Here is a 10210-nt window from a genome sequence, read left to right on the forward strand (position 1 = left end):
TTCACTTCTTCCATTAGGGACACGCATGCCATGAAACTGCATCTTAGAATGGGAGCAACAGGATTAACACTGTCCCAGCATCGTAATAGGAAAGTTAAAATCCTAACCTGCATGGGGTCTTTATTTAGGCTGTGAGATCTACCTTAAACAAAGTGGTAGTTTTGGCTCTGGACAGAAGCATTTACCTATCATGAGCTGGCCCTGTTAACAGTAAAATATAGTGTTAGTGAAGATCTTCTTGCTTGACATTCTGTCATTTTTGTATCTTAAAATTCTTACAGATATTTGTGTTTAATCTCAATATTATACAAGGATTTTTTTAAAATAACATATCACATTACTTATTATATACATTACTTTCTTGATAAAGACATTATCTTTTTTTAAAAAAAAAATAACAGTCAAACTTTATTCCAAGGTCTGCAAACATTCAGACTAATCAAAGTGGTACTGTAATTTCTTATAATACATCAATAATACAGTTTTTGAAGTCTAGAGAATTAACTAAGCCCTAAACCACATACCATATAATTCCAAAGTAACAACTGTTAACAATGTGACATTAGCCATGAACATTACTTAATGAGGACATAATTAACAAGCTATTCTTACTTAAGGCTTCCTTTTAGTATGGAATTTCCAACATCAAAAATTCTATTTTGAAGGCTAAGGAGGTTGCTCAGTCATAGAACACATTCACAGGGCTGCCCCAGCAAATCTCTCGCCATTCAACAACTAATTCAACGCCCTGATGAGCCCAAAGCAATTGGTTGCCCAATGTCAACCTTCTGCCAGCATAGGCAACTCAAGCCAATTCAGTGAGAAACCAGGAGATATAAAGATACGCGGCTAAAACTTTCTCCACTTCTGAAGCTGCAAAGGCTTTAGATGAGTATTAAATTATATTTAAGTACTTGGTCATAGAGAACTATTTTTACTTTGAAAACATAGGACCACACTGTTAAAAAAAAAAAAAAAGTCAGAGCTGGGTTGGGTAGGAACTGGCTGGGTCCGTTTCAATTCCAAGCAAGTCTATAAATACAGCTTCTTTTATTTTTCTTAAAACACAAAGCATACTTGCACCTGACCACCACTTAGTTTTGAGCAGAACGGCACACCCACAAGCAGTCTCTACGCCACATGGTTGTCGGATATGCCAAATGGGAAGAAAATAAACCAAAGTCATAAAAAGAGCAAAAACATCTATTCTTCAAAAAGGTGACACATAGACGTCATATGGCTTAAAAAAGTAAAGGGGGCCAGGAGCCTTGCTCAGTGGTCACACTTGCCTACCATGTAAGGCACTGGGTTGGATCCTCAGTACTGTGCAGAAAAGCCCTGGTGCGGGGCCATCAAGGGCACTTCAACCTGAAGTTAACTCCACACAGAGCATTAGGACACTACCAGGAAGTGACCGCATAAGGAATGAGTGACTCACGGCTCATGAAAGTTTGAAGGACTGTAAAAATATATTAATGCACAAAATAATAAAAGTAACTCTAGATTTCCCTCCTTGGCTAAGCTGTGTAAGTGGTGCGTTTCCTGGAAAGCGTCTGTTCAGCAGTACATGCTTGTCAGGCTTGCCAGTGCCAGCACACATGGTCACAGGAACTATGGCCAGTCCTCATTTTCCTTAGTAACTTGCTTTTCCACCCACACTCACAGACTTTATTTTCATTACAAGACACTAGCTTTCTAGTGCTACATTTTAATCAACACATTACATTTAAAGCCTTGATTTCTGAATGAATCTTTTTCTATGCAACATGATGGAGTTAACTGCTGGAGACCTCTTGACAGCTACAAGGAAACACTTGATTTAAACTATGATCAAGATGAGACTGTATCAGAAGCACTAAGACACTAGTGGGTGGACAGGTACGAGACTTTTCATCAGTGGCCATTCATAATTTTGCTTTTAAAAACTTGGGAGAAATTGTCATCTTTGAGTTTCAAATGTTCTGGTAAATCCAGTTGTTTTTTAGCTTCTTCAATATCACCTTGAATCGCAGAAATAAGTGACTCTAAAGAATCAAAGTTCTTTTCAGGTCTGAGGTAGCCAACAATGGCCACATTGAGAATCTCCCCATAAAAGTCCTCTTTGAAGGTATGGATGATATGGGTTTGCATGGACTTCTTCACATTCTTGTAGTATGGATTCCATCCTATGCTCACCACCATTTTATGGACCTCTCCACTCCCAACGCTGGCCCAGCCGTAATAGATGCCAGTGGACACATCAGCTGGAAGATTGTCTACTACTTGTTCAGGAAAATTAGCTGTGGGGATGCCCAGTTGCTTGGAGCCGCGGCCGAAGCCACGCACCACCTGACCTCGGCAGAAGAACGGCAGGCTCCTCATGACGCTGACCTCGGAGGACGCGGGCTGCTCCTCACTCCGTGCCTGCGACGGAGCCGCCGTGAGTGCGGCACTCCGGGCCCGGACCAGCCGGGGATTCCGCAGGAGCTGGGCCGGCGGAGCGGGACACCCGCCGCTACCGGTGCCTGCCCGCAGGACAGCCGCCAGCCGCCAAGAACCCAGCGGTCTCTCGGTCGGAATTGCGACCAAGACATTATCTTTTTATCATGTATGTACACAGAATTTCTAGATTGGAGAATAAATTTATTCTCAATTATACCTTCCCAACATTGGTAACATACCATCTCAGGATTACAATTTATTAATAATTCTTTTTTTCCACAAATATTTGCTTAGTTGCTGTTTTGTCTGAATACAACTTGAGTTTTTTTTTAAGTTGTCTTACATGTTTTTGTGGGGGTCTCAATAACAGATTAAATATAATCAAACACTAGTAGAAATAATCTATATTTCTTAGTTTTTAAAACATTAGTGGTAGCTATGATGAGCTAGAAAATAAAAACACATCAATTCCATGTATTTCATCCTACATGGGATCAAAACATAAAATACCTGCCCCAAGGGGCACATTTGGGTTATCTTCCCAGCTGTAGGGTGAGTAGTTTGTCCAGAATGGTAAATTCAAAGATATATCACCCCTCTTGGCCTTTCCTAGGCACATAAGCAGAGAAGACTCTTAGGAAAATATTGGCTTTCACTGCACTAAAAGAGACCTGTAGAAATTATTTTTTAAATGCTAATGTAATTTAATTTGTATGCTAGTTCTATACATAAAATAAAGTTAAGTATCTCACTTTGAAAATATTATCAGGATGCCACTTTGGAAAGGTCTGGTTTTAACATAACACACCATTTCCACTTAACTTGATGCAGAATTACTTTAATGCTGTGTGCTCTGGGGCTTGCCTTGAGTCGTATCATCATCATCATCATCATCATCATCATCATCATCAATCGTTCCATTCATTTACATCTCAAATGATATCCCAATTCCTGGTTACCCCTCCACCAGTCTCCCAACTCTCATTCGCCCTTTCCCCCCTTTGCCTGTATGAAAGTGCTCTCCTACCCACCCATCCTGGTTTGTCCCACTGCTCCAGCATCCCCCTTCACTGGGGCATCAAGCCTCCCCAAGACCAAGGACTTCCCCTTTGTTGCTGTCAGGCAAGGCCATCCTCTGCTACATATGTCTCTAGAACCATGGATCACTCCAGGTACAATCCTTGGTTGGTGGTCTAGACTCTGAGAGAACTGGGTAGTCAGGCCAGCCTATGTTCTAATGAGGTTGCGATCCTGCTCTGCTCCTCCAGTCCTTCTGCTTGCCCACTCCCCCACCAGGTTCCCTGACCACATTCTATTGGTTGGCTCCAAACATCCACATCTACTTTGGTCCGTTGTTGGCTAGACTTTCTCAGGAACCATCATACTAGGTTCCTGTCAGTAAGAGCCTCCTTTTTTTTTTTTTTTTCAAAATTAAAGACCATATAATTGCATAGATTGCAATTTCACCATTAATGTCAAAAATACATAGTAGGATTTGAAATAGGATTGTGCTACATTAGAACACTAGAGACAAATATCACCTGGCTACTAAGGAAAAGATTAAATATTATATAACAGAAATAAAATGTGTAAACACTAATCTCACTGGGGATTTTGTTATTGGAATTATCCAATGAAGGGGTTTCAACAGTATGAAAAGAATAAAGACATTGGTGCTTCCAGTTCACCTAGAAGCCATGGGTTTCACTTCAGAGATCCTTTAATAAAATCTGGTCCAGAACAATAGAGGAGGGCCACTACACTCCGCTGACTCTCATTTGATGCATTCTATTCTGTAAATGCTCACATTCAAACTTGGGTACTGAGAGAATACTTTTAAGTTGTACCCCTCATCATCATCTTGGTGAAAACGGAGGGTTTGTTGGCGATCCAGTGTAAGATTTTAGGTCATAAGCAGCACTGCTATTAACCAACATAGACTTTCTAGAGACCAGGAGCTGGACATCTGTATGGAGGTCAATCTTTCCAGATTTAGACCCCTGGAAGACTTGAGTCTCTTGAAGATAGTGTTCAGAATGAATTTCAGTGGAAGCTTTCAAAAGGCCTTGCCCCACCCTTTTGTGCAGCAGCCAGTATGGCACTCGGCAAATACAGGGTCCTAAAAGGAAGGGTAATGGTAGACAAAGTCACCCAAATCTGCATTTATTTGAAGAATGAACAATATCTATTTTCCCCACTGTTGCTTATATGGTTTAGTTAGCTATTAGAGTTAGCAGAGTAAAGCAGAACTTGAGCAATCCCCACAAACAGCTTTTGTTTTGCTTCATTTGGGTTTGCTTGTTTTGTTTTTGTTTTTGTTTTTGCCTCAGAAGATATTCCTCCCAGGTTTTTCATTCTGCCTGGAGCATTCTGCCACCACTGGGCTACATCTTTGTCAGGGTTTGTGCATCAGAAAGGAAATGAAGTCTATCTGGACTCCAACACCTTGTATCCAATAAACAACAAATGTGCAAGTGTTTCCCATCCACAGGATACCCAAAAGTGGATGAGTGCATTAGCCACTTTCTTTCTGGTCCTTGCTTATAGTTGTAAGGATAGTAAGCTTTCTTTTATGATAGCAAGTAAGCAAAGGTTCAGAATAGTACTTAATTTTGGGAGAGAAAGAGAATTAGACTATTCCCAACAGGAGATGCAGAATAAATCTCAACGCTAAAGACAATGGAGATTAGGAAGCTGAGAATCATGGGAAAAAACAGTTGTTTGCTGGCAGCCCAGGAGATTAGTGACAATGGTTATGGTTTTTAAATGGTTGGGGTGGCAGTGGGTGGGGGTTCTAGACAATAAATTTCCAGAGAGGATTAAGAATAGAAAAAGCTTAATTGCAATTGCGGCCAGGATTTCTCCTTTAAAGGATATGAATAAAGAATAAAATTTTTGAAAATAGCCTTGCTTTATTAAAAGTTATTTATGTTTACTTCCGGTTTTATATTATTCAGTCATTGCTTTTTTGTTTTAGAATACTTTTTGATACAAACTAGTAGATAATTGTACACATTCATGATTGACACTGAGCCCATGTAATGTTGTACAATGTACAATAATATGTTGTACATAGTTCAATACTATGTTTAAGTCAGTGAAAAGATATTTGCATCTTCAACTATTTAACGCCTCTTTTGTTGGAAATGATGCATCATTACTACCTGTTTTCATCCTAAGTATAATAATATACTAAGGAGCTAGGTTTCAGTCTAAACATATGTAAATGATGATCAAAGTCTCTCTCTCCCCACTCTGCTAACTACTGTTCCAGGTGACCACAGTTTACTTTCAACGTCTGGGAAATCATCTTTATATTGCACAATGTAGTCATCTTTCTGTGTCTGGCTTATTACACTTAACATAATAATCTCCATTTGCTTGCATGCTGTCAGGAATGACAGCACTGTGTTCCTTCTGGTTAATATTCTCTTCTGTTTGAGAGTCGAATTTGTTTGTCTTTTGATTACATGGTGATGAGTAACTTGAAGTTGTCTGTGAATGTGACATTAATGAATAGCAGGCTGTCTCATGTAGATTTATAATTGAAGTATGAAACATGATTTTGTGAGACAAAGTGCAGTGAAATACAGCATGTCTTATTAGCACTCTCCCCTATAATAGTAAGTCTAAATCAAACTAGTGAACTCTGAGGCACGAAAATGAATCCATAATGATGTATTATTATAATTACTGGAATGGTTCTTTAACATCCCCACAAAAGTTTTCAAAGAATGACAATTTCAAAATTTGAAAATTATGGATAATGTTTTATTTCTAGTTGCATGTTCCAGGCAAAAAGAAGAAAAGTCAATGCATGTAGTCATGCAGGAGCACCTGAGTGTTTTAGGAAAAGGTATACTAGAAAAGAAAAGAAAGAAAAAGATAACAGTTTTTTCTGTAAAACTACTTGTGTGAATATAAATTTATTTAAGCTCATTGAAAGCTAATAGTGAGTTTATCTATCACACAGAAAAATATCTGGATAATAAAGAATAATATAAGAAGACTTGAGTTATGAGCTTTGAGGAGACTTGGACCACTAGATTCAACCAAAGTGAATTTAAGTTAGTGTTAGAATATGACTCAAAAAATCACCAGTAAGGAAACACATGTGGAGGCAGAATACCCCTTAGCTCTGCAAGTTTTCAATGACTATGGCAAGGTAATTATTTGGTCAAAGTCTATAAAGAGTAACCTTTATATATAAGACAACAATAAATGCTTAGCAGAGGGGTCAGTGACTGGAATTTGCATTCTTAAATTTCTGACAGTGACCTAGGAAAAAATTGTTCAAGTTTTCTATTCCAAACAGAAGAATTACATTAATGATAGTAAATAAAGAGCATAAGCTAAAACGATTGCAGTTAAAAGTAATAAATGTCAAAATAATAAACAATAATTTCCATTCTGTATGGCAGCACATTCTCTTAGATGTTAAATTCATGCTCATGTATCAAAAAATTGTAGAGAATATGTTGGAGAATCAAGGATCATGAGCAAATAAAAATAATAAATCTATGATATCCATAGGACTTAAGGAGTTGACAGCTTCACAAGTATGGCTGGGTATGCTCAACAAGGGTGCTTTCCAAGATGGAAAGAAAAGATAGTGAAGGCCTGTGTGCAAAGTCTCCAAAGCAAAGGTTTTCTGAGTATTAAATTTTCAGATTATCTATTTTACTCAAAGAACAATTATTCATTCATTCTTCAGATCAAGGACTATTTACAGGAAGTAGGGCTGTCCAACAATAGGGCACACAAATATATTATAGGGAAAATTAGAAGAGAGTAATTACTTTTAATGAGGTTCAACTAGTCAAAAAATCTTTCTTGGATTGTACTTACAGTGTTTAAATACCAATAATATTTTGATAAAGCTCACTGCTGACACCCATGCCAATACAATTTATAAAATCATTAGTGAGGTTTTTTTAAAGTTGTAAATTTGATCTCAAATACAAAAGAATTTTAGGAGAAAAAATATTTATTTTTTACAAAGCAATTTTAATCTAGCAAAATAACTCCTGTGGCAAAGATCACAACTAAAGACATACTAGAATGACACACCTTTAATCCTTCTTGTTCCATCCAGTCGTTCTGTCCTTCAGGACAATCAATGAGGGTGCAAGGGGTACTTGGAAGAGAATGAGGGACAAGAGACACGAAGAAGGAAGCCAAGACAAGAGTCTGATCAAGGTGACAAATTTATTTTTTCCTAAGGCTGAATTTATACCATAGAAGGGGTAAGTAACAGAGGGAGGGGGAGTAGGAAGCATCTACATAAGCCAAGGACACAGTACTCCTGTGGTCAGCTGATGTCAACAGGATGTTGGTTTCTAAGAAAGGTCACAGGTTTGTCATATCACTGGGCATCCTGATGTCAGATGTATTTCTCAGAAAGGTCACACCTTTGTCATATCATTAATCACCAGGATGTTTGTTTCTTAGAAAGGTCACAGGTTTGTCATATCACTGAGTATCCTGACCACCAGATTTGTATTAGTCTTCTGCAGCTGGATGGGGATTTTCCATGAACCCAGTCATACTTAACTTTAACTATAATATTACCACCAATAATGGAGGGTGTTAAGGGCATTGCTCCTAACACCTTCTAGCTCGAATATAGACACACTCACTCAAACCCACCTTCAATTCCAAACACTGTAGTTAAGGTTATTTTGTAGAAAGAACCAACTGTGTTCTTGAAAGTGATATTGAATTGAGAAGCTAATGAAGTGATGATTGAGAGAAAGATTTGATAAAGTGAGTCAGGATATGAGATACCCAATTCTCACTTGTACAACAAAGAGAGGCTATGATGATAAGTTCAAGAAGAGAGGGAGCCAGACATAGGTGTGGTGTATTCAAGGAAGTTTTACAAGGACAGTTTTACAGAGACAGCCTGGACACACAAAGATAGAGTGAGACTGAGAAGTAGAAAGAGTCAGAGTAGATTGCCAGAATTAGTTTGAGGCCAGGTACAATAAATTAGTTAGAATCTGAGAGAATCTAGTTTGAACCAGTCAACTTGAAAAGGAGTTTGGGGCAGAACAGTTGATTTGAACCAGACAGGAGAATTCAGAAACAGTTAGAAAGTTTACTCAGCAGAAAGTCTCAGAGAAGACAATTATATATGGCAAATAAAAGATACTATTACAACCTAAGATTTTATGAAGGCTAGAAGCTTCCAGGCCTACCTCTAAGTTTAGAACAGGGAAGGAAATACTGTGGATTCAGCTACAGCTAAAAGAGCACCAAATCATCTGAGGGAAAAAAGCCACAATTATAGTTATTCCATACGTTTATAATTATTCAAGAGTTTGTTAAAAAAACTATATCCATGTGTACAACTTTCAAAGAGTTAATGAAAATAGTATATTTTAGTAGAAGTTATTTTAATGAGCTTGTTTTACCTATAAATTTTCACACAGAATTAGAAGCAAAGAGACACAACAGATGAAAAGGAAAAGAGAAGAAAAAACATAATATCATTTGACAGCTGTGGTTGGAGCTGAAGAAGGTAGATAGGTAGAAGAAGATAAGATAGGGCCAAGTGTGAAAGAAAGTAAAAAAGATTTTATAAGCTTTAAGAGAAATGACACTGGTTACTCAAGGTTTGCTTGGGAAAACATCTCAAAGATTTTTGATCTGCAAACACAATGAATAAATGACGATGACATCATAGGAGAAGTGACACACTCTTATAGTAAGGGAATATTTTCAAGCATGGTACAGTAATTTATGGGTGCCTAGGTATTATGAACCATCAAAACATGGGTAAAAAGAGAAGTTTAAAGGGTAAGGAAGTAACATGTATGGAGTTCTAGAGAAAGTGGATTGTGATGAGAATGTTGAAAGGCAAAAAATATAAAGGAAACAAAAGAAGATAGTGAAATCTCTCCTGACACTTTCAAACCAAACTCCATTTTTGCCCCCCAACCTCTCCCCCCCTCTCTCCTCTCTCATGTGTGTCTTACTGCTCTGAACTTATTGCAAAAGCATGATTTCGTGAAATACTGTTTTCATTGAACATGAATGGTAAGGTTTTGTTTTCCATGACATCAAAATGAAAATTAGAAGTTCCCTGAGCGCAAGAAGGTACTAGCCTAAGATTCACTCTGTAATCCCTTACAGCATATATTTTTCCCTAGACTACAGTGATGCTTTGAACCATGGCAGGAATGTTGATTAAACAGTACAATTTTCTGTCTGTGCTTAAATATAGCACTACATGGAGACTTATGTTAAGAACTTAACATGTTGCAAATGTGGTTTTGGTTTTGTTATCTGGCTCCTTTGAACTTCCGACATTCTGAATATCTCCAAGCCCTTGTGAACCAGATATGTAAATAAGGAGTGAAGTGAATGGAGATGTAAGAAAGGTTTAGGTTTTTTCATTCCTGATAGTGACTAATTTTTAAATATGGCTTTTTAAAAATTGTACAGCGAAGCATGCCCTTTTGGCTGGAGAGAATATTTTCTTCACATGAGGACAATTGGGTTTCTTTAGGTCCAGGTGTCTAAAATTAATTTACTGTGATTTTGTGCTGTATTTTCAGACATTGTAGATAGCCCTGATACAAAGGCAAACATTACTTACAATCTGTTTCTGTTCACAAAGCAATACATTCTTTCTTTCAAAGAAATACTACAGGTATATATTTACCTCTTTGCCATTCTTTCCCTTCTGAGGCCACAGTGCCACATTAGAATATATCTGGTACCAGTACTCTGACATCAGATGAAGAGAACAGGATTTCAAAGAAAGGCTAAATTAAGTTTAAGG

General features: G+C 37.8%; 1 protein-coding gene across 1 annotated transcript; it reads right to left on the reverse strand.

Moving 5' to 3' along the window:
• Positions 1 to 378: 378 nt before the first annotated feature.
• Rfk-ps3 (riboflavin kinase, pseudogene 3) lies at positions 379 to 2559 on the reverse strand. Its single transcript, XM_063285285.1, has one exon. It carries the CDS (start codon positions 2359 to 2361, stop codon positions 1894 to 1896), a length of 468 nt encoding a protein of 155 aa, XP_063141355.1. The 5' UTR covers positions 2362 to 2559; the 3' UTR covers positions 379 to 1893.
• Between the last annotated feature and the right edge of the window lie 7651 nt (positions 2560 to 10210).

Source organism: Rattus norvegicus, chromosome 3, assembly GCF_036323735.1.
Source record: "Rattus norvegicus strain BN/NHsdMcwi chromosome 3, GRCr8, whole genome shotgun sequence".
In the NCBI taxonomy this organism is placed as follows: Eukaryota; Metazoa; Chordata; class Mammalia; order Rodentia; family Muridae; genus Rattus; species Rattus norvegicus.